The 27,950-nt window shown below is 32.3% G+C and overlaps 1 protein-coding gene and 1 long non-coding RNA gene across 3 annotated transcripts in view; one reads left to right on the top strand and one right to left on the bottom strand.

Moving 5' to 3' along the window:
* The window catches only part of LOC306648876, a 603,819-nt gene that overhangs the window by 198,007 nt on the left and 377,862 nt on the right, over positions 1-27,950 (top strand). The gene's annotated exons all lie outside the window — the stretch shown is intronic.
* Positions 1-27,950, bottom strand: part of SOS2 (SOS Ras/Rho guanine nucleotide exchange factor 2) — a 103,303-nt gene that overhangs the window by 20,598 nt on the left and 54,755 nt on the right. For both annotated transcript variants that reach the window (XM_079118862.1, XM_079118863.1), the window contains exons 9-18: positions 21,480-21,607; positions 20,067-20,722; positions 19,513-19,594; positions 17,502-17,624; positions 14,781-14,884; positions 12,211-12,433; positions 10,692-10,811; positions 10,383-10,545; positions 3,802-3,919; positions 1,271-1,443 (exon numbers count right to left, since the gene is read on the bottom strand). In XM_079118862.1, coding sequence (XP_078974988.1) covers positions 1,271-1,443; positions 3,802-3,919; positions 10,383-10,545; positions 10,692-10,811; positions 12,211-12,433; positions 14,781-14,884; positions 17,502-17,624; positions 19,513-19,594; positions 20,067-20,722; positions 21,480-21,607 — 1,890 coding nt within the window. The remainder of the gene's footprint in view (positions 1-1,270; positions 1,444-3,801; positions 3,920-10,382; positions 10,546-10,691; positions 10,812-12,210; positions 12,434-14,780; positions 14,885-17,501; positions 17,625-19,512; positions 19,595-20,066; positions 20,723-21,479; positions 21,608-27,950) is intronic.

The raw sequence follows: 27,950 nt of genomic DNA, 5'->3' as shown, positions 1-27,950 counted from the left end.
ACCCAACTACAGTGTAACATTACTTCTGTAGGAAAACATATTGTGAACTCTAATCTGAATTTTAGGAACATATTTTCTTAGCCTTGTGATGTTCCACATCAGAAAGGGTGGGCCCAGTGAAATAGGTAATGAAAATCACTATTTACTTCAAAACAATTATCTGTCTGCATTTTCATAAATGGTATGCTTTAGGTCATTCTTTCTTAGGACTGTAGGGTATCTGAACTGGGAACAAAGAGTAGTAACTATCTCATAATTTAGGAGGGTAGAAATTATAGTGGCTATTTTCACTCAATATGCCCAACCTGTAGACTCTGTTTAACAGTGTAGCACAATTTTTAATGTGACAAGTGAAATTATTAAGGTTAACAGCTATAATATGTTCTCAATTTCAAATATATATGATATACTAAAATTCATTTAACATAAACATAGTATCATAATTTATTCTAATTTAGACAGCATCCCACATTTTTGTTTTTTGTTTTTCCTGTTAGGAAAAAAGTACAATCCTAACTTTCTTGGGTACAAAAATTTCAATGAAGACAGAAATAGCAACAGGCCACTAGATAGACATATTGGCAGAGTTACAACTAAAATAATGTATTCCCTTAATGCTCAATTTAAAATGAGGCAAAGCCACAGAATACCAAGCATAATGTTTCTAAGAGGGTTCATCATCAGATTTCCACTACTAAAATATTAGCAAGAACACATGTTCCCAGTGAACTGAAGTATACCTGTAGAAAAATCAGAAGATGCACTCTTATGGCATCACAGTATCAATATTATACACCATTGCTCAAAGTAGAACATCAACTAATAGAATGTTATAGTCTTTTTCTGCTCTGCCACTCTTACATCTCTTTCCCTACTTTAAGTACAGTGATCTTCTGAAGAGATGAATTATTTAATGTTACACTGGCTCACATAAAATATCTAAAATGATTATCCATCAATGATGGCATTAGTAGTGGATTTTCTTTCTACTACATGGACATCAGAAAAGCTTCTGTTCTATTTTGCCATCTGAGTTTCTGGAAGTGTCGCTTGAACCAATTCAACAAAGAAGTGATATTTTCAAGAGAAAGTACTTCATTAATAACTGCAGATAATGTAGATATTTAATATTTAATACTGTTAACTATCAATTATTAACTCACATTTTACAAAGCAAAATAAACAGCATGATATGTGATTATGATATCTCTTAGAGATCACACAGAACTTAACATGTTTCCTTTTAAAGACAAGCAAAGAAAATATTTACCCTCATTTCTGGTTCTATCCGTAAGCAGTAAGGCTGATTCTGATACTGCTGAATTTCTCCAGTAATTTCAGCCACTTTCCTCCTCTTACTGAAATTGATTAAATCTTTCCCTTTCTTTTTTAAAAAATCATTATTCCCTTCTTCAGTCTTCAGAATATTTGTTAAATATATTCCTAGTGAAAAATATTTAAAGAAAACTTATTTTAAAATTGATCATTTAATGAATCATTTGGGAAAACAATCTAGTAAAACTGACTTACTAGCAATTCCACTCCAAAATGTTGATAAGGCAACACTCTGATAGACTTTATGATTATGATTAATTCTCCACTAAAATGCTTTTAACATAGAAAAATTTTTAAATAAAAAGAAAATAAAGGCTACTAGTTTAAGAAATAGCAAGCTTTCCTAAATACTGTTTATAAGTTTTAAATTTATTCTTTTTTTTTTTTTTTTTTGTACTAGGGATTGAACTCAGTAGCACTTGACCATTGAGCCACATCTCCAGACCTATTTTGTATTTTATTTAGAGAAAGGTCAGACTGAGTTGCTTAGTGCCTTGGTTTTGCTGAGGCTGGCTTTGAACTCACAATCCTCCTGCCTCAGCCTACTGAGCCACGGAGATTACAGGTATGTGCCACTGTGCCCAGCTTAAATCTATTCCAATCAAAATTTTTAATGTTTGATTTTAAATATTTATAGTCAATAATCTTTAAAGTGATCATCAATATTATAAGCACTGTTGGTTAATAAGAGTTCAAACTTAAACTGTTTTCTCAGAGCCCATAATTAAGATTAAAAAACAATTATTTTTCAATCTTTGACAATAAAAACTTTAGTCTCCTTTTCATGCATAATTACTGATTTGTTTAAATCAGCGACTATCAATTGATAATTTTGTTCCTCAGGGTATACTGGGAATGTTTGGAGACATTTCTGGTTTTCATGACATGGGTATTTACTGGCATATAGTGAACAGGAGACTAGGAGGCTACTAAACATCCAACAAAGCACATGAAATTTATTCATTTATTTTATCTAAATGTCAGTAGTGCAAACGTTGGAAAAACCTTGATTTAAATAAATTATGCAATTTCAACAGTTTAGTCATGCACCACATAATGATATTTAGATAAAAAATGAACTGCATATACAAAAATGGAACTATAAGGCTAGAATGGAGGGGCTAGGAGTATATAGCCCAGTGATAAGAACATGGGCTTACCATGTGAGAGGCCCTGGGTTCAATCACCAGCATACACACACACAAAAAGACTAGAATGAAGCTGAAAAAATTGTTGTAGCATTATAGTACAATATATTACTCAAGTGTTTGTGGTGATGCTGGTATAAACAAACCTACTGTTGCTGCCTATCATATTAAAGTACAGCATATAAAACACACCACATATATGACAGTGGTCCCATAAGATTATAACAAAAGTGAAAAATTCTCATTGTCTAGTGATATAGTTGTCATGATGCCAACCAAACACATTATTCAAGTGTCTGCACAAACAGACCTGTCAGAAAAAAATATAGAATGTTTGACTATGAACAGTGCTTAATATTCAATAATAGTAATAAGTGAATGTTACTGTTTTATGCATTTACTACTACACTATACTTTTTATCATTAGAGTGTACTCCTACTTATAATGAAAAAGTTTACTATAAAACAGTATTTTATATTATGCCACAAGCAGCCTCATACATATCATCTATGTTGAATGCATCAAGAGGCCACATTCAAGGCAAGTGCAATGGTATACACCTGAAGTCCCAGTTATTCAGAAGGCTGAAGCAAGAGGATTGTCTGACAGAGGAGTTTGAGGCCTGCCTGGGAAACAGAGCAAGACCCATCACAAAATGAAATAAAACAAAACAAAACAATAACAATAACAACAACAAAAAAATAGGCAACGAGTCATTGACTTATACCATCTACACTTGTGTGAGTATAATTGCCCAAGAGAATTGTCTACTGACACATTTCTCAGAACATGTCTGTCATTAAAGCAATGCATAACTGAATTTAAGAAAAGTTCACTTTATAGAACTTTGCCTAACATATAACAATGTTTTAACTCTGAGTTTATTTTTTATTAGTACATTAAAATTATACATAATAGTGGAATTAGTTGTTACATATTTGTATATGCAAACAATATAATAATATAATTTGGTCAAAGTTGTTCTAATTCTGAGCTTAAAAATTCACTTAAAAGCCTTTAATAAAGAGAAAATGAGCATGTAGATATGACATAGACAGATAAAAATAATAGATATCACTTTCTGAGTGCCTGTTCTATGATAGAATTTGATAAAATATTTTTAATTCTTACAACTCCATGAGGTAATTATTATAATCTGCATTTTACAAAGAAATAGAGTTTTAAGTTTTATTTGTCAATACAGATAGTTTATGAAAATAGACTAACAAAATTAGAACAACTGACCTCTAAAGACTGGTCTCTTTGGACTATAACATATTCATCTTCAAAATACAACATCCATCTTTAGTAACTTACCAAAAAAAGGCACACAAGGTGGATTGATTGACTTTAATTTTACTAGGTATTTTTTAAAGTGATCTTGACTTAATTCCACAGCTTCATCCAAAATTCTCCGTTTTCTTTCTTGTAATGCCTTAAAAACATATAAAATTATGAGCATAGTTTTTTATTTATAATTCAATTATATTTATGTATACAGAACTTTAGAATTTATAAACTTTTTGCTAACAATTGAAAAAAAATTTTTTTTAATTAAAAGATGAGTAGTACTCCTTTGGACATTTGCCTAAAATGATTTCTTCTCTTTTTATTTATAATACAAAATCTAAAACCTCAAGTTTTTCTAATACAAATTGAAAGATTAAGTAATCAAAAAATTTCATCCTCAGGACCTTGTTAGTCATAATTTTAATTAGCCAGAGTTTCAAGTCATGTGTAGGAGAGGAGAACCATACACATTTAAGTACTTTTCCACTGAAAGGTCTTTTGGAGAAAAGGGTAGAGTTTTGATAAGGAGTTGACTGTGGGAGAGTGAGAAAATTTGAAAAAATTTAGTGAATATAGTGAACATAGATATTTCTCTTTAAATTTCATTTTACATTTTCTTACTAGAAGTTAGTTTATAATCTGATAAAGAGTACACACATGCACAAAGCCCATAGCAAACATTGTATTTGATAAGAACCATTCAATGAATTTCCTTTAAGTTAGGAAGAAAACAAGAGTAAATCATAGCTTTTATTCAATACTATACAAAACTCCTAGCTAAAATGGACAAGAAACAAAATAAGAATTGCAAAAAAAAAAAAAAAAAAAAAACCAGTCACTATTTACAGAGCTTATGACTGTCCACAAAGAAACTCCAAAAGTCTCCCTGCAGAATGTTAATAAGAAAATTTAGCAATGCTGCTGTGTTAAAAAAATCGATAAACAAAAATCAACTAGATACGAAAATCTTTCATCAATAAGGAAAACATGATTTTTTTAAAAAGTCTAATATAAATTTAACAAAAAAAATGAAATCTCTGTCAAGAAAACCATAAGACAGTATTAAATGAGTAAATAAATGGAGAGATATACCACGTTTCCAGTTGGGAAGACTCATGATTGTAAATTGGCACTAAATGATTTTACAGATCGAATGCAAGTTCTATTAAAGTTCCAATTTTCAACCTGGCATGGTGGCACATACCTATAATCCCAACAACTCAGAAGGCTGAAACAGGATTGCAAATTCAAGACCAGTCTCAGCAATTTAGCAAGATCCTCAACAACACAGCAAGACCCTGTCTTAAAACAAAAAGGGCTGGGGATATGATTCAGTGGCAAAGTAACCCCAGTTCAATCCTCAGTACCGATAATAACAATCCAATTTTAAAAAATGAAGCTTAAAATGATTCTAGAATTTACATATGAAAATATGAGCTGGGTTGTGGCTCAGTGGTGGACCGCTTGCCTAGGACGTATGAGGGACTGGGTTTGATTCTTAGCACTGCATATAAATAAATGAATAAAATAAAAGTCCTTCAACAACTAAAAAAAATTTTTTTTAAATTTAAAAATAAAAAAATTTACATATGAAAATAAAGGGCCAAGAATAAGTCACCCTTGAAAGATTGGTGAAAGATTGGTAAAAGATTTGCTCTACTTTCAAAAATTAGTATAAAGTGGGCTGGAGTTATAGCTCAGTGATAGAGCACTTGCCTAGCATGTGTGAGGCATTGGATTTGATTCTCAGCACCACATAAAAATAAATAAAATAAAGGTATTGTGTCCATCGACAACTAAAATACACACACACACACACACGCACACACCCCATATATATATATATATATATATATATATATATATATATATATATATATAAAAGAAAGACCAGACACTAAATTTATAACAGCTGACACTGTACATCGCTGCAGGTCAATTCAAAAAATGGATTATCAAAAAATGTATACAAACAACTGGGTAGACTTATGGAATAAAAAATGAAATAATAGGGGCAAGGGTTGTGGTTCAATGATAGAGTGCTTGCCTAGCATGTATGAAGCACTGGGTTTGAGTCTCGGCACCATATATAAATTAAAAAAAGGTCCATTAACAACTAAAAGAGCATTTAAAAAAATGAAATAACCTCTAACCTCACCCCATATTCAAAACTCATTTCCACCTAGAGTAAGGATTTAATGAGAAAGACAAAACATTAGGATGGGGGAGAGGGTCTATTAAAGTGAACAACAAAAAATTATAAATAATGAAGAAAAAGATAATTAAATTTGACTACATTAAGAATTCTTGTTCATTAAAAGATATCACAAAAAAGATGAAAACGGGAGCTTCTATCTGGGAAAAAATATTTACAACACATATAAATGATGAAATATTAGACTCTAGAATAGAAGAGAACTTGCACATACCCATATAAAGTTAAAAATTTTCCACAAGAAGAACCAAGTTCAAACTCATTAAAAATCAGGAAACTATAAACCAAAACTACAAGAATGGAAAAGTTAAAAGGCTTGAAAATATCAAGTATTGATGAGAATATGAACTAACTGGATCTCATACGTTTCTGATGGGAGTGTGAATTGGACAATTACTAGAGAAAACAACTTGACATTATCTAGTGAAGTTGACATCTATATCCTATCAATCAGCAAATATATAAATTCTACTTTTAGAGTAATATGTTTGGGTATATCAGGATATATATACGGAATGTTTACAGCAATTTTGTTCATAACAGTTCCACAATGGAAACAATCCAAATGACAACTAATGAAAAAGTGATTAAATTTTGGTAAACTGATTTCTATTATTATGATATAGTTATGAAAAAGAATGAACTATAGCTATAAACAACATGGATTAATCTTAGGAATCTAATGCTAACTAAAAGAAATCACTGAAGATTATATTCATATAAAATTAAGAAACATGCAAAATAAAACAATATAGTTTAGATAAAAACATAGTTAAAAATTAGATAAAAGCAAGAGAACTAAAAGCCTAAGACTCATTATGGTGGTTGGTTTTGAAGGGGCAAGGAAGGACATGGAATTGGAGGGGCTCTTAGACTGAATGACAGGTACACAGATGTTTTTATTCTTTATTCCTTATATGTAATTTTAGAAATACTGTTGCTCAATATTTTTTAAAATGAATGCTCAGTCTCTAAAATGAATAAACTTAGAGTTTTTCAATATCTGAGTTGAAATAATTAATCGTCTAAACAGACTGTTACTTTAATATATAAAGTTCATATAAGTCAATCAAATGCAAACACCCAAATAGAAAAATACAGAATAAAAGTAGTTTTTCTTCTTCTCCCCTCTAATCACAGCCCATTAAAATAATTAATAAAGGGAGACATATGTATCTTTCCATACTATTTTTTTTTTTTTTTTTTTTTTTTTTTTTGCAGTACTGGGGATTGAACCCAGGGCCTTGTGCTTGCGAGGCAAGCACTCTACCAACTGAGCTATATCCCCAGTCCAAAAGAGCATTCTGGTCTCTGCCCTGTCTGAGGGTCCGGGGATTCGAACCGTGGTCCTTGCACATGCCAGGCGAGCACTCTCCCAGAGGAGCTATCTCTTGAGCTTTGCCCACACTATTCTTAATATTTATGCAACTCTATTCAGAGGTTTAGGGTTTGTTCTGTTTTCTTGTACTAACATGGAATCATTTTACAGTCTTCTGAACTTTCTTATGGTTTTCCCCCAAAAATATCACAAATATTCTTGCACAAAAATTCCATCATTTTTTCTATAGCTTAACAATTATAGGTATAAGATAATATTTAATCATTCTACTGATGGACATTCAGGATGTTTCTAGTTTTCTGCTACTACAATAATGCTGCATTAACTATATCTTCATACATATTACTTTATAGTTTGGTGCTCTTATTTCTTTAGGATTTTATTTCTTTAATATTCTGGGTCTGAGAGTATGTGTATTTAAATTTTAACACATATTGATAGATTGCTTTCCAGAAAGATTTTACAAATTTACATTCCCAAAGGCAATATTAATATGGCTAAGTTTGTACCTTGTTAGCTTTCACTTAGAAAAAGTCTTTCATAGTATAAAAACAAAGGATGAACCCATATATTGAGACCGATTTATGAAATCAATCAACCATATACCAAAACAGTCTAAAAGTGTTTAAATTGAAAAGTACACAAATTAGACACTGAAAAAAAAAACTTAGTTTGACTAAGTCTTAATATCTTTAACATATAAAAATTCCACCTAAGTCAAAATGTAAACATCCAAAAAGAAAAATGAAAGAACACATAAATAAATCATAAAGAAACAATAAAATGACCAATAAATACATTTAAAAATATCCAACCTCACTAGTGGCCAATAAATACACTTGAAAATATCCAACCTTGCCACTTTTTAAAAACACGAGTTTAAAATGAAAATTTTTATTTTTGGCCCATGAACTTTGTAAAATTTTTTTTTTTTTTTTTTCATGCAAGGCAAGCACTCTACCAACTGAGCTATATCCCCAGCCCTGTAAAGGTTTTAATATAGTAATACCAGAGCCATTTATCATTTCTTGCTAGAAAAAACTTGGCAAAACTACCAAAATTCTTAAAATGTGCAAATCTTGGTGAAAACTCAGGATTTTCACCTCTAGAAACTTACTCTAGGGAAAAAAACATATGAATGGTCCATGATAAAATATTTGTCACAACAATAAAAGTCAAAATAACTTAATTATTCCACAACAGAATGATGGAATAAATTATGGTTTATGTGTGAGACAGAAAACTATGTAGGCATTAACAATCTTGTTTTTGAAAACAAGCTAAAATAGGAAAGTTTTAATGAGGAAAAGATGTAGGCTACAAAAAAAATCTATGTACAATATAATATCAATTTTGTTATTAAAAGACATAAAATCTTTCTATACTTTCTGTATGTCCTGAATTTTCTGTAAACACTAAACACATCATTTTATAATTCAAAAAATCATGTGGACTCTGATGAGTCTTCCAGCTCCTCAGACACACTGCACAAGTAACAGGGCCCCCGACCAGGTCCAACCAGGTACAATGCATGCCATCCTGAGGCCTCATACCTAGGAGGGGCAGGCTGGGGCTGCCAACCTGATCCTGCCTGGGCACCACTTTCCTGTACCAAGTCCTTAAATTCAGCAGAAACGAACTTTGGACTTTATGTTTAGAAGACATCCCAGGACAGACCAGAGGGGCACTGAACCAGCAGACAGCACCTAGGAGTGGGAGTTGAGGCCTGGAATGGGGTTTGGTGGAGGGCACAAAGGACTCAGCAGAAATGGCCTCTCCCTGAAGCTTTTTTTTTTTTTTTTTTTTTTTTTTTTTTTTGGCGGGGGCCTGTTTTATTAACTGGTTTAGGATAGGGAATGGGGCTTCTTTTTAATCTTTCCTGTTTCCTTCGTGGCTGCTCAGTACCAAGGGGCCAGATGGAGGGCAGAAGTGCCACTTGCTCTTTGGTTTAGGTTTCTGACCTTTTTTTCCTTTGTTTTTTAAAAAGTCTTATGACAGTTTCATTGTTTTCCCCCTGAGCAACCCTGTTCCAGGATCCTGTTTTTCTGGGAAGTCCTTAGAGGCCTTAACCATTCCACACTTCTCACTTTCCACCTCATTCATTCTCTGTACTTATCAGTGTTTTGTACTTGATTATGTATCTTTCACTCTCTTCATCCCATCACCCCCTAAATAGGTCTGGTGAAGAAGACTGGAGAGAGGTGGGAGGAAGGGCAGAGGTGGAAGAACAGGAAGGATAGTACCTCTTCTGTTATTATTTTTTTAAAGAATTGTTTGGTGGCAGCAATCTCCCTGTCCCTATCATGGTTAGAGGCCTAATTTTATATCTATAAGTATATTAAAAAGCAAGTCAAACTTGGATGTATCAAGTTAAAATTATTGTCAAAGTTTAAATACCTATATATTCTCTATGAATACAATAAAGGGACTTAAAGGAGAAAAATAAGAAAATAAAAAATAAAAAATTTTAAGTTTTAGAAAGGGTTCTTTCCATGTTATTTTTTTGCTATATCTAAAGGTGATTAAGAAGTTATTTGTATAATTTTATTTAATATCTTTTGTTATTTATGTGAGACTATCTATCAATGTGCAATGAAAAAAAATCCACATGGAACTTTATCACATTTAGGTAAAGTATATTAAAAAGAGGTATACGTCCCATATTCTTTGACAAACCCTAAGTTTAATACTAAATATATTTTTTAATATCTTTGAATCTCTATATTTAAGGGGAAAAAATAGATTTATGAAAGATTGACTTAAGCCAGGAGTGGTTGTAATCCAGCAAGGGAGGCTGAGGCAGGAGAATCAGAAGTTTGAGGCTAGCCTCAGCAATTTAGTGAGGCTGCAACTTAATGAGACCCTGTCTCAAAATAAAATATAAAAAGGACTGGGGAATGTGTCTCAGTGGTTGAGTGCCCCTGGGTTTAATCCTGGTACTAAAAGGGAAAAAAAAAAAAAGATTAAGTCAAAAAGACAGGCAGTAGAAGCGATCTATTTTACATTAGTTTTATCTTCCCCCAAAAGGATGAAATGTTTAAGCCTAAAACTTACCTCAAAGGTATGGTCTAGTCTGTATACTGACACTGAATTTACTGCACTGACTATCTCCAATACGCCATTGAAATTATTCAAATCTTGAAAAACTTGCAGAATTTCTATAATTCTACTTAGTATTGCCACTCGTTCTTCAAAATTTTCTGCTTCCACAATGCATCTAATAACAACAAAAAATTCATGGCTTAGAACAGTTTCTCCACCTCACTTAGAAAACAAGAAACCTCTTCAGAGCCAGAATTCAAGCTTAAATAGGACTTAATATTATGACAGTTAAGAAGCTATAATAAAGAATAAACAACTTACTTTTCAAACCACAAGGTGAGATTTGTAGTATGACGAATCATTTTTAATAAATTTGGAGAATTTATCTCTTTATCTTCTTTGGTCCACACACTCCCTACAAGTTCAGAAGGTTGAACTTTCCTGTGAAATTAAAAAAAAAAAAAAAAAAATCAATACAACTTAATCTATAAAGAATTAGTATCAAGATTATTTAAAGATCTGCTAAACTTAATTAAAAAGACAATGAATCTAAAACATAAATTGACAAGCATATGAACAATTCAGAGAAATAGACATGAATAGCCACAAACATGAAAAAATACTTTCTCTTTTCAGAAAAAAAACCTGCAATAAAATTCCATTTTACTCCTGCCAAAGCAACAAAACCTTAAAAATATCAAATTGACAAAAAAATGATAAAATAAGAACTCTCCAATACGCTAGTAAAAATTGATATGACCTCTTTGTAAAACAATTCAACGGCGGGATCTTCTATTATTAAAGATATACATACCAGGTGACACAACAATTCTATTGCTAAGTACGTTCCTATATAAACTCTTACAGAAAGTTACAAGAACACATTTACAAGACTGTTCAGTGAAGCATTGTTTGCAAAAGTGAAAAACTTCAAACAATCTACAGGTTCACCAATAAGAGACTGAATAAACTGTAGAATATTCATAAAATCACTAAAATAAGTAAACTATAACTATATTCATGGACTTTAACAGATATCGAAAAGAATATAAGTAAAAAAATGATGCAGAATAAGTATATTTAAAATGTGCAAACCAATGCTATATATTATTTAGGAAAGTGTGTGTATGTGTACATAGAAAGAGAAACAGAGGAAGAGTAAACATCAAATTCTGGGTAGCCGTTATTTCTTAGGGGAAAGGAGAGCAATGAGATTAGAGAGAACAATTTTAATTTTATCTGTAATGTTTTTGTTGTTCATGAGCACTCATTACATGGATGGCTGCTTATCAATGGGATAACTTCTCTGGATATTTGTATTTCAAATGGGGGCTCCTGGATACAGAAAAGATTTCGATGGAATGGCAGTGATAGGGGTTTACTTTTGAATAGAGAGTTGTTACCTACAAGGTCTGCAGACTTCATAGGAGCCTTCATAAGTAAAAGAAAAAAGCACGCTTCATTTATTATTCTATGTATTTGACTATCTAGAGCCTAGCATCCATACAGACAGACTTAGCTTAATAACCTCAAACTAAAGCAATATGAGAAAGTATTAAGAGTAGGAGAGGGATGAATGACTTGAAAGTTGTTGTCTTCTTCTTGCCATTCCTCTTTGTGAAGGATTGCTCATCTTTAATCTAGGTCTATGCAGCAACATGTTAGAAGACTTACCTGCAGATAGACTGTGATTAAGAACTACTATGAGCTTTCCTCCAAACCCAGGAGAAGAGATGAGGTATTTTTAAGTACTCATGAATATTTAGCAAAATGTCTCAAAAACAGGTAAGAGGTATGTTCAAGGTTTTTAAAAACAGGCCAAGAAATTACAATTACCTACCTGTAGAGATCAGATTCCAAAAGTGTTAGCTGACGTGCAATTTCTATTGGATGAAGTGTCATAAGATCAAATGTTTCAAACTGTCCTGGTTTACTGATATGCCATTCAATTGGTGGAGGTGGACTTTCAAAGGTAATATTATGGCTTATTCCATTTGCCTGAGCTTGCTTCTTCCTCTTGATGATCTTAGCAATTGACTCTACCCATTTCTTCATAGCTTTCCCTAGAAAAGAAGAAATAATCAGAATGCCTTTTACTTGATAGACATAACTGCGAATCATCATACAATCTTTTATGTTCATCCAGTTTCAACAATTACCAACTCACAGTCAATTTTTGCTTCTTTTAACCCCAAATCATGCCCTCCCTTCACTCTGGTTGTTTTTTTTTTTTTTTTTTTTTGGAATGGGGTACTGGGAACTGAACCCATGGCATTTTCTCACTGAACTACATCCACAGCTCTTTATATTTTTCATTTTCAGACAAAGACTTGCTAAGTTATTGAGGATCTCAATAAATTGTTGAGGCTAGTCTTGAACTTGAGATCCTCCTATCTCAGCCCCCTGAGTTGTTGGGATTACAGGCATGCACCACTATGCCCAGCTCTAGGTTATTCTTTAAACAAATTCAAGAATCATATCATTTTTTTCTATATTTGTCTGTGTCTCTTACAGACTCTTTAAAATAATCATATTATCATGACATATAAAAAGTGAAGCCTTGTTTTTCTTTTTTTTTGTTCTTTTTAGTTATATATAACAGTAGAATGTATTTTAATATATTATACATACATGGAGTATAACTTCCCATTCTTGTGGTTGTACATGACGTGGAGTTACACTGGTCCTGTATTCATATATGAACATAAGAAAGTTGTGTCCAATTCATTCAACTGTCTTTCCTATTCCCATTCCCCCTCCCTTCCCTTCATTCCCCTTTATCTAATCCAGTGAATTTATCCAGGACTGGCTTATTTCACTTAGCATAAATGTATCTAGTTCCATCCATTTATTGGCAAATACCATAATTTCATTCTTATTTATGGCTGAATAATACTCCATTGTGTGTATATACCACATTTTCTTTATCCATTCATCTGTTGAAGGACACCTAGACTAATTCCATAGCTTAGCTATTGTTAATTGAGCTGCTATAAACATTGATGTGGCTGTGTCAATAGTGAGGTCTTAAAATCTCCAAATATTAACATTAAAATTTCTGTCTCTTAAATGTTTTCTTACAGTTGATTTGTTTTAAAAGGACATATATAAGATTTACATATTAAATTTAGTCCATATTTCTTAAGTTTCCCTTAATCTATAGGTTCCCCCTTTATGTCTCATTTTTGCTTGTAATTTATTTGTTGAAAGAGATGGAATCATTTGTCTTGCGGTGTTTCTCAAGTCTGAGTCTTGCCAATTGTTCCCTGGTGGTGTCATCTGCCATGTTTATCTATCCCCTATATTTTTTGAAAACCAGAGACATAAAGATCAATGTTTTTGTTTATTTCTTTCTTTGTTTTGGTACCCAGGATTGAACCCAGGGGCACTTAACCACTGAGCCTCATCCCTTCTTTTTTTGTATTTTATTTAGAGAGAGGGTCTCACCCAGTTATAGAGGCTGGTTTTGAACCTGTGATCCCTTTGCTTCAGCCTCCCAAATTGTTGGGATTGAAGGCTTGTGCCACTGTGCCCAGTGAGATCAATGTTTTGACATTAATACTTGCCAAGAATACTTCAATAGGATTCTTAATCAATATTTTATACTGTTAGATAAAATGCAAATATTCTTAAAATAATATCCATTTGATGATACATATCATGGCCTGGAGTTTTATTTCACAGATTGTGTTTGAAACTTCAAGTTGGAAATTTCTATCTTTCAGGCACAAAAATGTACTCCCCTGGAATACTTTTCCATGACAGGAAATATTATTTTAAAAAGCTGTTAATCATCCAAAATTAAAGAACCAGATTAAGAAGAATAAAAAAGCATAAAATTGCCATGTGTGGGGGTGCATGCCAGTAATTCCAGCAGCTGGGGAGGCTGAGGCAGGAGGATCACTTCCTGTTTCTAAATAAAATATAAAAAAGGTGCCGAGGATGAGGCTCAGTAGTTAAGTGCCCCTGGGTTTAATTCCTGATACCCCCGCCCCCCCCCAAAAAAAGCATAAAAGTAAACTTATTTAATGAAAAAAATGGCAAAATTGAGGTGACATAAAATTAAATAGCTTCAATTTATTAAAGAGGACTTTTGACTTTTTTAAAAGTAACAATCTCCTCAAAAACTTGAAAGGGGGTCAAGAGTATAATGGTATAGCACTTGCCTAGCATGTGCAAGGCCCTTGGTTTGATCCTCAGTATTGCAGACAAACAAAGAAAAATATGAAAAGGCAAGATTCTAAGACTTCAGATGGTTCTAAACATATGTGAGCTTACTAGAGTCTATAAATATCATTCCAAATGTTATTTCAGCTTTTTAAAAATGGAAAAGTAGTTTAGATTCTTAGTCATACAATTTTGAAAATAAAAAGTGCAATATAAAATTCAATCAAAACTTTAATAATATACCTCTTACACTTGAAATGAAGGATTCCAGTCTTTTAAGTAATTCCACATCTCTCTCAAAGTCATAAAAATGGTGTTCAACCCAGTGGCGAAATACATTTAAGATCCTGGTAAAATGAAAGAGTCACATTTTAGTGAAACCTAAGTTATACTTCTTTCACTTTTCTAATGCCATGGTGATAGTTTTATATGCAAGAACCAATACATTACTTTGAGTCTCTGTTTTTAATTAGTACCTTAAGTGCTTCAATAATATGAAGTAAATAAATCTCCAGACTGTATATTATTTTAAAATTATAATTTAGCCGGGAGTGGTGGCACACACCTGTAATCCTAGCTACTTGGGAGGCTGAGGCAGGAGGATCGCCAAGTTCAAGGTCAGCCTGGGCAACTTAGTGAAACCCTGTCTCAAAATAAAAAATAAAAAGGGCTGAGGATGTAGCTCAGTGGCAAAGTGCCCCTGGGTTCAATCCCCAGTATTGCAAAAAAGTAAAAATAAAAATTATACTTTAAAATATGTATATGCATAAAAACTATGGTTTCTGTGCTTAATCACTGATTTATGTTAAGGAAAAGTGTATTTTCTTTATTCATATGTAGAAAATGCATGCTCTATAGTATAAAAGCTATTTTAAGTTCTTAAATTGAAAAAGTTATTTTAAGCTCTAAATTTTAATATATTTTTCAAATAAAATGGAAAATTAACTAAGATTTAGTATATTTAGTTTTAAATTCATGTGCTTGCCCAGTGTGGTGGCACATGCCTATAATCCCAGTGACTTGGGAAGCTAAGGCAGGAGGGTTGAACTTCAAGGCCAGACTTAGCAATTTAGCAAGGTTGTAAGCAACTAAGTAAGACCCTGTCTCAAAACAAAAAATAAATAAATAAATAAAAAGGCTGGGTATGGAGTTCAATGGTAAAGCGCCCCTCTGTTCAATTTCCAGTACCAAAAAAATAAGATAAATTCAAGTGCTATCATCAAATTTCCGTGTAATCTTCAAATATACCTATAACCTTATTTCATTTTAAAGACAAAAATATTTTCGTCAGAGTGATTTTGTTTTGCATATCACAAAAATGATTACTCCTGATCTTGCAAATATGAAATTCTCCCTACCACAGAGACATTATAATAATATAAATTATTTTTCTTCATTACTTCAACAAAGAGTCATTTCTAAGTTAGCTTTTACTTCCCTACCACAGACAACTATATTTCTCTCAGATTATACAAGTACATTTAATTATCAGTCTTTGTCATGCTATTTGTATTAAAACAACCTTAAGTCACTGTGTGTCTGGTTAGTTCAGTGGTTTAGAAAATATATCAAGAGATTATAAATTGTTAGCTTCTAGTTTATACTTTTGTCAGTTCAAACAATTCTGCTTACATTTTCTTTCCTTTCTAGTTTCTACAGCATTGATATAATTTTAAAATTACAATCAGATAAAAGAAAAAAGTCTAATCAGACTGCATCAAAACTTCATCTTATCAAAACATCATTAAAACTAACAGGCAAACCACAGTCTGTGGGAAAATATTATAAAACCTTTTTCCGATAAAGGACTATATCCAGTCCTACTCAATATACTTATACAACTCAGTAATAAAAAGACAACTCAATGAATAATAGACATGATTCAAATCTGTTCTTCACAGAAAAAGAATGGCCAATAAGAGACAGTACAATGTTCTTGACATCATTAGTCAACAGGGAAGTACAAATTAAAACAACAATGAGATACCACTATATACCCAGCAGTATGGCTAATGTATAAAGACTAACATCAATAAACAATGGTGAAGATATGTAGCAATTGAAATTCTCATATATTGCTGGTGAGAATGTTCAGGAAGTTTTGACAGTTTCTTTTAAAACAAAACACACATCTACTTACATCCTAGACATTCCACTCTGAGTTATTTACCCAAGTGAAATATATATACACAATAAGACTTGTAAGATAAAGTTTATAGCAGATTTATTCATAATCAAAGACTGGAAAATGCCCAGGTGTCCTTCAGTAGGAAAAATATGGGCTCACACTGGCTCAGGAGGTTAGATATGGTCCCAGCCTGTCAACTCACTTTACGTGACAAAGTTCAAATTACTTAACCATGCTAAGTTTTCCACTTCCTCATATAAAAAGTGAGAATAATCATTGTGTTACACCATTAAAAAAAAAACAAACAAACCCTGTTTTGAGGATGAGATAAAAAAGATAAAGTACTTAGGGTAATACCCAGCACAGTGAGTATCTAACAACTGGCAACTGCTATAATTAAATATATTTTAGAAATTACTGCAATGATTCCACAGATAATGTAAGACTAAGAGAATAGTAAAAGCACTAGAACTTCCATAAATATTACAAATTATAAAAAAAAAAAAAATCAGGACCAAGTACCTATCATTACAAAGGGACATGAAAGAAATAGAGTGGAAGGCTGATAGTAAGTAAGCTTATATGCGTAAGTTTTACTTACAATAACAAACACTTATTTTGATCTGTAAACATATCACAGTCTAGAGAGAGCTGATATAAATCATGGTACACTTATATAAATTTCTTCCAAGTATTTAGCTTCACAGAGAAAGAAATTTGGAAATTTAACTGTCATAAAGTTAACAAAAATATTTAAATTAAGAGCTAAGAACTTTTGTGTTAACTATATGCTGAAAATAGAATGGCACATAAGAAATATAATATTCAGGTCAAACCTAAGTTGTACTGGTTGGACATATTCCTTCCGGAATCTTTTAAGGTCTGCACTGATTGGCTGCTCGCCTTTCTCTATTGCCAATTTGTCTGCTTCAGTAGGTTCTGGTTCTGGAATTTCAAATCTAAGAAGAAAACAAAAGGTAAGGAATTTGTTCATAAATAAATGAAAAAGATTTTAAATACAATGGAAAAAAATATTTGATCGAAGAATCCCCTTTCTTATCCACTTTGTAGAAAGTGCAATTACTGTTAAACCTTCCCTATGGTACTGCATACTACAAAACTACAAAAAATTGCCTTTAGCTATATGATCCTGATCCTAAGATTTTATGTCCTTAATCTTTATCAAAAATTTTTTATAATTAGCACTAACTGACAAATAAAAGGTTCATGGAAAAGATCACAAAAAAAAAAAAAAGAATCCACGGGAATATAACTTCTTTAAAGAACATCAAAGAGCTGGGAGATATGGTGCATGCCTGTAATCTCAGCTACTGGGGAGCTGAGGCAGGAGGACTGGAAGTTCAAAGTTAACCTCAACAATTTAGTGAGACTGTCTCAAAATAAAATAAAGGTTGAGAATGTAGATCAGTGGTGGAACTCTAGCTAGCTTGGGCGAGTCCTATATTCAATCCCCAGTACTACAATGTAAAAGAAAGGACTTATTTAATCATTTATCCTTAATATTTATATTATAAAAATGAAAGCAGAAAAATTAATTTCCTTAAATATGTGAGTATGAAGTTCAAAAAGGAGGCCTAAGATAAACTTTTAAATTAAGAACATCCCTAAGTGGGTAAGGTAAAAAATAAAAAATCGAAATTAAAAAAACAAAAACCTTGCCCAACCATAGGAAATACAGCTATAATGGAAGTCTAGCAAATATAATTTCCTTATTTTGGACACATAAATTCAACAATAGATTTTCATAATCTATTATAGTGAGCCTAGTAAACTTAGTTTCACAGAACAAAATAGAAATAAGGGTCAAGAAAAAATTGTAGTAAATTTTTAAATGTAAAACAAAAATCACTTTGTAGTTCAGATTATATATGTAGAGATACATGTGTGTATATACATGTGCATATCTATATGTAGTTTTAAATATATTTTGTTTTTGTTTTTTGAAATGGGATCTCACTATGTTACACAGGCTATCTCAAATGATCCTCCTGCCTCAGCCTCCTGAGTACTAGAATTATAAGCCCATTCCATGACATCCAGCCAGATTCTTTTTTTAAAACTACAAAGCATTTAAAATATCACTAAGTAAAAAACATTCAGTTAAAAAAAATCAATTCAAAAAATTTTAAATTAATAATAATAAAGCAATGGTTTTAGGTTTAATAATGATATATAATTTTAAAAATTTTTATTAGTTATAGACAGACATAATCCTTTATTTTACTTATTTTTATTTTTTTATGTGGTGCTGAGAATCACACCCAGTGCCTCATACATGCTAGGCAAGCACTCTACCACTGAGCTACAACCCCAGTTTGGTATATGATTTTTAAAAAATAAAAACTCTTTACTTTTAGAGAAACAGATGAAATATGTGTTCTGAGATCTACTTCAAAATAATCTTGGGAGTAGAATATTTAAATCTGTAGGGAAGCAGATGAAACATGAGTTGATAATTACTGAAGTTGGACAATGGATAAATGGGTTTATTATATTTTTCCGTCTACTCTTGCACATTTTGAAATTTCCATAACAAGTTTGTTTTAAAAGCAAAATGTTGAAAGGTCCTTTTAAGAAAGAGAACAAATTTTACTAAAATGCAGTTTTTTCCCTCTAAATTGGGTCTTTATGATTACATCCTGAAATATTGCTAATAGCTGAATATTTCAAATAGTGAACACTATTTGAAAAGTAACACTTCTAATGTGGTGTCAAATAAATTATGTTCAACACCTACTTGAGTAGGTACTAGCTACTAGGTACTTTGTGGTACAACAATTAAATTTTCATAAGACATTAATGAAAGTAAAATATACATTTTCTCACCGTTCAATCAGTAAGCTTAGCAATTCCTGTGGTTTACAAAATGAACGATATGTAGTAAGAAAAGTGCGAACAAAATTGGGATCTGAAAAAGTAGAGCATAAACATATTTCATATTCAGTTTTTCAGTTTAATTAATTCAAAGTATCATATTTTCCTTCCTTTTTCTTTTTACTTTCACTTTTCCCACTGAAGCTTTTCCTGTCAATTGTGGTATTTTCTTGATAAATGAGGATTGTTTTCAAATTAAAAAAACATGAATATGCAAATTTTATGAGCACTTATTAGCAATGAAGTGAACAATATTATATTTTAGAAACATTTAATTAGTTCTTTATCCCTTTTGATTTTGCAGTATTTTAATATCCTGAAGGTAATCCATCTTTTTTCTGAGATCTTTAAAATGATTTAAATCTGTAGTAAAACAGATGAAACATGAGTTGACAATTATTAAAGATGGATGATGCATAAATGGGTTTATACATTATTTTTGAACACCATTAAAAAGTTTTTGGGAACTAGGCCCTAGGCAAATACCTGTAATAAGTTTCACATACCTGCATACATATGATATGTTAACCTTTCGATTAATTTCACCACAGTTCCTCCTTTAATAATTGGGATTCCACTTCTACTTTGCAAGTTGTCTTCAAAAACAATGTTTTCCTCAGAGTCTTTTACCACAAAACGATATACTTCTGGACTTGGCAATCTCAGTGGCTGCTCATTTTCTTCTTTCAATAATACAGAATCTAGCATTCGATCTAGAGTACTACGATAATGAAGAGAAATAAGGGCTGCCATCCAATTATTTTTCTCTTCTGCAGACTTAGCAGCAAATATTATGCTATTTTCATCTTTGGATACTAATTCAAAAGCATGTCTGCATTCACAAGTATCTTCTTTATCACAGATTTGTACTTTCCTCATGACAAACTTCTCTTTTAATCTATATTCTGCACTACTGTAACCTGGAAGCCGGGTCTGGCCATGATTAGGTTTACAGCTGATCATTAAGCCATCAAACAGAAAAATATGTCGTTCATGTTTAGCACCAATTCTTGTCAATGGTCCTTCCATTATGAATTCATTGCAGCACTGTCCAATATCTTTGCCTTCCCATCCATCTATGTTTTTCTGAATTTCATTCATTTTTTTAATGGCCAGGTGCTTGCTTCTTAATTGACGATTATAAAAAGGGCAAATAGGATCCCTAGTTAAAAAAAAAAAAAAAAAAAAAAAGAATTAAAATTTAATCAGTGATTACACGGTCCTAACTCCTAATTTCTTCAAGTGCAAACTATCACAAATCAAGTGACGAAAATACTGAGGGAGTAATTCAGTGATAGTGTACAAGGTTATTAGCATACATGAAGCCATTGGTTAAATCCCCAGACTTCTTTTTAATTACTTATTTTATTTACTTATTTCATTACTTTTATTTTACTTATTTTTATTTTTATGTGGTGCTGAGGATTGAACCCAGTGTCTCGCACATGCAAGGCAAGCGCTCTACCAGTGAGCTACAATCCCAGCCCCTAAGTCCCCAGACTTTCAAAGGGAAAAAATTAAATAATGAAATACTAAATTTTATACACATTTACTTTCTTCTAACTTTGTCACTAAAAAATACATGTCCCATTTTGTTGCTGTGAAAGAGAAGTACTACAGGCTCTATATTTCAAAATTCCTAATGCCATAAGTACTAAAATGACAAAGAATCTTAAATTCTTGTATTGATTATACAAAAATAATTAAACACATTTTTTAGATTTATTAAGCATATCTTAACATTATGACAATGCTAATCTTAAAACTAAAACAACCAAAAAAAGTGAAAGAAAAGCACAACTTTTAAAAATGCAATGTCATTATAAATTACACTTTTTGAAAAAACCAAGATACAATGAACAATACCAAATACAATGAAGCATACAGAAATATTCATATTTTCAACAGTTTAGAATTACCCAGGTCGGCGTCTAGGTGAATACTGCTTGTAAATTCGGTCCATACTACCTTGAAGATTCATGAGAGCAGTAATAGCTTGGTTCAAACATTCTCTATCTTCTTGCTCTTCACTGCATGCTTTCAATTGCTAAGAAGACCAAATGATAAATTAAAACTGCTTTGATTCTTCCCTCAATTTTCTTGTAATTAGAGAAGGCATCATCAAATACTTAAAACTTTAAATACATTTTAAATATACTTAATAAAAACAGCTGTATTTTTTATAACTATGTATACTTTATGACCTCATAAACCAACCTCCTTTCCACAAATACAATATAAACTATTATTAACAAAGCAAACAGTAAAAAAAAAAAAGACTTCATTTGAACATTTCATTTGAACATCTTCCAGATTTATAAAAAGTTTAAAATATCTAAAACATGAAGACTACAAGTTGCTTTATTCATTAGCAACCCTAATACAGAAAACAGGATAAACTCCCACAGATGATTTCATATTCTCTAATGATTAAATACTTGAGTTTCAGCAATTTCAAAAAGCTTACATATCTTTGTTTTACAACAAAATAAAGTACAAAAACTTTAACACAATCCATGAGAAACTTTTCTGCAAACAAAATTCATAAAGGATTCTACTAGTATTTTTATAACATAAAATCCAAACATTCTAGTCAAGATTAAGAAACCACAAAAATTAATATTCTATCTTATAACCATTAGAAATAAAATTTGAAAACTGGTTTGTTAATCCCCAAAGCTCTGGCTTTATTTTGTTTTCCAAAATTTCTCTTGTATCTCATGCTCAGAAAGGAAAAAAAGTTTACGTTATAATAAATAATTCACATTGTACTATTCTCCAATGTTTCAATTCTTTTGACAAAAAAGTTCAAAGTAGACTATTATATAGATATATAAATTATGTATTTATGTAAGAACAAATATGGAAAATTATTGCTTTCAGAAAAATTTTTAAAAATCTATTTTGATTTTCAACTTCCTAGAAAATTTGTGCAAATTTTACATTTTCCTCATATTCCAACTGCAATCTCAAAAGCATTCAGCAAGATTTTCCTTTCCCAGTAAGGAAATGGTTGGATATTGTTTGAGAACTTGGTCCATTACCTTTTATTTTTGTCCTAAAAATTATTTCATGTATGAAACACTGAGACATTTGGCTTTTTAAAGATATCTGTAGGAGTCTTGCCATTAAGAGATTAGCAATAAAAATAATTTACGTGACTATCATTAGAAGTAATATCTTAATCTCTAGACTAAGAAATAAAACATTCAAGCATTAGCACAGAAGGGTCAAATTACCATGTAAAATTTGCAGAAAGATAATGCTGGGTTATTCTGACCTTTGATGGTGAAAATTACTAGCAAAATCACTTATTTTGCTGCTTTAAAAATTTCTTATGATTTTTCTCAGCTCCACTCTAAAATATTTTCTTAATAATAATGGATGTTGATGATATAAAATGCTTAAAGCATTTTTATTCTGTTTTTGTTGACAAATTTTCAAATTGTCACTAATGTTGAGATTCTAGGGCTACAAGGATACTAAATTTCTATTATCTACTTAGCTTAAGCCCACTCAAATTCTTAAACATGTCTTTTTAAAATAGCTGTGTAATAATTACAGGTTGTCAGGCAGAAAAAAAAATTCATGATGTTTAGAAAATGAGATTTCCTACTGATAACAGTATATAAAACATGACTCTGGCACAACTTTTGTCCAATAATTTGCAAAATATTTCTTGAATTTTCAGTAGTAATATTTCATAAACATCAGCTTAAGACTATCCAAGCTAGTTCTCTATAGATATTTGAAAGACTATATTCTAAATTTCTTACACTGACATAGAAATTACCATACCAAACTACTTACAAATTAGTCATGCTCTTTCATGGGTTCCATAAACTTTCTCTTTTTTTGCAGTACTGGGGATTGAACTCAGGGCCTTGTGCTTGCGAGGCAAGCACTCTACCAGCTGAGCTATCTCCCCAGCCCTCCATAAACTTTCTACGTGCTAGTTCTCCTAAATACCCAATGAACTTAGCCTCTAGGATATCTAGAAATGTCTCTTCTCAATGAAGATGGCTTCCAATGATGTCTTTTCCCCCTTTATTTTTTCTTTGGAAGCAATAGCACATTTACAAAACAAAAGTTGCAAACATAACACCCATCAACTCCTGTATACTATCAATCACTAAATTTTTTTAACACTTTGCCACAAGCTTCATCATTCTGTGTGTACCATTTTCCCCCTTGGACTCTATTTAAGAGTAGTTTGTGATACTATCCAGTTCCTTGCAGAATAAGGGGAACAATTGCTGAATGGTTCTGAGATCATTTTTGGAATAGAAGAAAATCTCATGTATTACAAATTACTGTCAAATAGTACTGTTCCCTTTGACTCCTTTAATATTTCAGTGGTATATTTTAGAATAAGGATTTTCTTTTCTTTTTTTTTTTTTTTTTTTTTTTTTACAGAATCATAGTATAGTGATCAATTTCAGGAAAATAACATTGAGTAAAGTTCTATTACCTAATCTACTATAGATATTTCAGTTCTGTCACTTGTCCCAGTAACATCTTTAGGATAATTTTGTTCCCCAATATAGGATCCAGTCAGAGATGCACTAAATTCTCTCTTTTCTATTGTCAATATAAATAGCTCCTCAGCATTTGTCTTTCATGACTTCTTCAAATAAATAAGAACATATACACTTACTAGGATAAATCCATATTCACCCAAAAGCCATATGAATTTTATTTCTGACTCCCCGAGGCATAATTAGTTACTCCTACCATGGTGGTCTCACAGTATTACTTCTATTAGGCACTTATAATTCCTTGTTCTTCTTCATTTCCTTCACTAAACTGTAAATGCCTTAAAAACTGTGGCTGTTCTATTCATTTTCAGTATAGTACCTCTCATGGTGAGTACCCAAAAAGTACTCACCAAGAGTAATTAGAATAAATGAATTATTTTATAAACACTTAGATTTTTAGGTGTTAAGACAAATGATGAATATTTTTTGAATTCTCTATCCATTTGTTTTATGCATTAGCTTATTTAATCTTTATTACATCTCTGTAAGATAAGTATTATTACCATAAACATGTACAAATGAAGGAAGTGAAGCACAGAGAAGTTAGGTAATTTGCCTAAAAGGAGAAGCAGAACCTCAGGAGCCCTAACCCCAGTGTCCCTACTTGCAGGCTACATTACTATGTTATGTCTGTACGTTGACACCAGATACAACTGTGCAAAACACTGAACTATTTCTAAATCTGATGACAAATTGAAAAGGATTCCTTCTATGGTAAAAGCAAACTAAATAATTATAATTTAATGAAACTGTGCTTTGGATGAAAGGTCAATGAGAATAAACACCCTTGCAATATATGTTTAAATTAAGTAATAAAATAGAAGTGATTAATTGGTAGTATCTTATAAACATGGTTGAAGAGATAATCATTCTTCTCAGTTGTAAGTGTATCTTATCCAAGATTTTACACCTCATTTAAGTATTTTCTCAACTCTAGGAGACTTCACTGAAATACTTACCAAAGCTTCTCTTGAATTCCTGTAAAATGCTACAACTATTATGGAATCTGTATGTCTGAAGCATGGGAAATTATAATAAATTGTGAGTGTGTCTCTACTTCACTGGACCAGGAACTTTGTCTAGATGTGAAATAATATGTGTGTGATTATTTTTGGTAATGATTAACTTCGTCCTATATCTTCATAAAAGTAGAGTTAGTAATTTGGTGGAAAATTCAACTCATTAAAACCTGACTTTCTTTTTTTTAATGTGCTTTAAAAAACAACCCCACATTATCTTTCTTCACCATGTCCTTGAATGATGTGTCAGTACTAAAAGAGTGAATATACAGTAAAATATTTCTCATAGTTTCAAGGGTCAGGATATTTCTTTCAATAGATGTATCTCCAGCTTGTTATGAATATACTCACAAATACACTCAAAAAGAATGACAAAACAAACGTTGCATAATATGAACAACTGGTGAATCAAGGTGAAAGGACCTTATTGTACTATTCTGTCCATTACTAAACTTCCTGGAAATGCCCATGGAATTAGGAGAGTAAAAGAATGATACAGGGCTTTGAACAAATCCATTCTAAAGTGAGAGAGTAGATATATGTTTAGTAATGAAGGATAGACAAATTTTTTTTCTTTGAATATAAAAATTATATCAAAGTATTTATATATTGGGAAATGATATTTTTTTTCTTTTTCCTTGCATAAAGACTGAATGAAGTATGTCTTAAAAACTCTACAAGTTATCTTTACAAAAAGTAATTTGTGGGCTGGGGTTGTGACTCAGTGGCAGAGTGCTTGCCTAGCACGTACAAGGCACTGGGTTCGATTTGCAGAACTGCATATAAATAAAATAAAGGTCCATTGACAACTAATAAAAAAAATATTTTTTTAAAAGTAGTTTGTAAAAATTAATCTGAGGAAAAATGAAAATATGGTTTGTAATCAACCCTGGGGAATTAAATTTGTAAAGAAAAAGAAAAATATTGTCTATAAAATGAGCTTTAAAATATTGCTATCTCTAACAGTAATTTGACAATGTATTTGAAAATAAATTTTAGGCATACTGTGTATGCTATCTTAGATAGACACTTTAAATTAAAACAGCAGGAAGCTGCTTCATGAACTTCGGAAGAGTACGTGTCTTTTGTCCTGCTGGTCGGGCTGAAAGAGCAAGAAGCGGCGGGCGAGCCGCTTGAAGCAAGCTGGGCTAGGAAGCGGCGGTTTTCATTTTATTCTTTAGAACAATTAGTCTTAAAACTTGGGGCGTAGACTGTCAGGCATCTATCATCCGCCATTTGCCTGCCTCTCGCCTGTCCATCGCCTGCCTTACCCCTATCCATCACCCAACGCTGGAGGTTCACCTCCCGATTGTCCGACAGCTGCCAGCAGACTGACCGCAGACCGCCAGTGGAGAACCAGCTGCCTGCTGCTGCCTGGAAGTTCACTGTTACAGCACCTGTAGGTTTGATTACACGTGGCTGCCGCCTTTTTGAGACAAGAGCCAAGCCCTGTAGGACCCCTGACCGGACTGACTGAGTTCCGTCTCCAGGATCCCTCAGCCCGACCGATCACTCCCTGCCTCTGGGGCCCTTACATCAACTGACTGCTCCCTGCTGCCAGGACCCCCAGACCAACTGACTGTGCCCTATCACCGGGAACCCAGACCAACTGATTGGACCCGGCCTCCTGGATCCCACAACCACACCAAACACACCCGACCTCCAGGACCACTGCCGGACCAACTGCATCCTGTCTCCAGGACCTCCAGCTGACCACGTCCACCCCTGAGCTGCAGCTCCCCATTTGCCAACAAATTTGGAAGCCAGAGCAGCCATCTTGGATAATCCTGGAAGCCTTAGCTCCGATCTTCGGGTGGGGCAAATCCCATCCTGAGACGCCTGCTGGAGGCTTGAAGCTCATTGTCAGGTACCTCTCATACACTGGGAGGTTTCATTAGTATATGACTGTTATACAGTAGATTTTCTTTTTTCTCCTTTTAAAAAAAAAAAAAAGTTTTTATTTCTTTACGTTTCTTGCTTTCTTTTCCTTCTGTTTACCTGTTCCTTCAGAGTCGCTTTCTCCCTTATTTACATGCTAAAATCCAATTTCTTTTGATTATACTCTCACCCTTTCTATTTTCTAGAACTTCTGTATATTCTTTTATTATCCCATTAACAGCCATATTCTTCATCCCTCTGCATCCTCTTTGTTCTCCATTAGAAACTGCAGACATTATTGTAAATCTGTTTGTTTTACCGAAGATAACATTTGAACACCTTTTGTTTATTATGACAATTTTGTTATTGTCCCCATAGGGGCTATTTGGTCTAGGATTGCATAGTGTCTGATTTGGGCACTGCTAATATTGATCTCCCCTTAAAGAAAGGGTTTTGGAAACCTATAGGGCCACTATAAGCCTATAGGGGGAAATCTGCAATACCCCAGATCTGCAGCGCTAGAGGGGAAGATACATGAACAACATGAAAAAACGAGGGAAGAAAATGATCCAAACAAATCTAGATTCTATAGTAATAGAATCCAATGACAGTATGTTAGAAGAAATGTCAGAAAAGGACTTCAGAGTATACATGATTAAGATGATTCGCAAAGCAAAGGATGAGATAAAGAGAGCAAATGCAGGCAATGAATGATAATACCAATAAGCTGAAAGAGCACCTGCAGGAAGCAAAAGATCATTTCAACAAAGAGATAGAGATTCTCAAAAAAAAAAAAAAAAAAAAAAAAAAAAAAAAGGAAATCCTTGAAATGAAGGAGAAAATAAACCAAATAAAAAACTCAATGGAAATCATCACAAACAGACTAGACCACTTGGAAGACAGAACCTCAGACAATGAAGACAAAATATTTAATCTTGAAAATAAAGTCGCCCAA

Source organism: Sciurus vulgaris (genome assembly GCF_902686455.1).
Source record: "Sciurus vulgaris genome assembly, chromosome: 2".
Classification (NCBI taxonomy): Eukaryota; Metazoa; Chordata; class Mammalia; order Rodentia; family Sciuridae; genus Sciurus; species Sciurus vulgaris.
This window is presented reverse-complemented; position numbering and strand designations above follow the sequence as displayed.